This window comes from Plasmopara halstedii (genome assembly GCF_900000015.1).
Source record: "Plasmopara halstedii genome assembly, contig: Scaffold_484, whole genome shotgun sequence".
Lineage (NCBI taxonomy): Eukaryota > Oomycota > Peronosporomycetes > Peronosporales > Peronosporaceae > Plasmopara > Plasmopara halstedii.
The window spans coordinates 319278-319819 of NW_020187404.1; the positions used below are offsets into that span (position 1 = coordinate 319278).

Sequence of the window (542 nt, forward strand, 5' to 3'; positions counted from 1 at the left end):
AAACTAGGGATTACAGAGAGTCTGTTGTCATTCTGTAACATGTACATAACTTTGGCCCACATGATTGTATCTGAATTGTGTTTAGTTAGCTTTTTGAATAGAAATACATTGACATCGATCTCGGTCCGACCCAGAGATTCGTACCCCAAAAAAAATTCTGGGCTCGTCAAATACGTGACAGCCCGGCTGGGCGAATGCTGCGTTTCATCAGGAGCATATGGCAGAAGAAGTTGGTCGAATACACTAGGATAATATTTCCTTGCACTTTTGTCGTCTCGCAGCATGAAAATTACTTTTGCCCACATAAGTTCATCCGGTGACAGCTGAAGTAACTCCTTTTTAATTAACATCTCGACACTCATTATTTCTGTTACCGCTGGACGATGAATACTAAACAAATCGAATTCCGTCAGAATCCTGACAGCATCGATGGGCAAAGCACCTGTAGTTGTGTCGTACGTCCGAAGAAGCTCATTTAACAAATCGTCAAAGGGCATAATAACACTTTTGTCACTCCGCATCTTGTAAATAATGTCAGCCCA

General features: G+C 41.7%; 1 protein-coding gene across 1 annotated transcript in view; it reads right to left on the minus strand.

Annotated features, from left to right (window-relative positions):
• Window positions 1–27: 27 nt before the first annotated feature.
• Window positions 28–542, minus strand: part of PHALS_10615 (RxLR-like protein) — a gene marked incomplete at both ends in the record, with an annotated part of 1558 nt that continues 1043 nt past the window's right edge. The window contains 2 exons of the mRNA XM_024726069.1: window positions 28–70; window positions 145–521. Coding sequence (XP_024576783.1) covers window positions 28–70; window positions 145–521 — 420 coding nt within the window. The remainder of the gene's footprint in view (window positions 71–144; window positions 522–542) is intronic.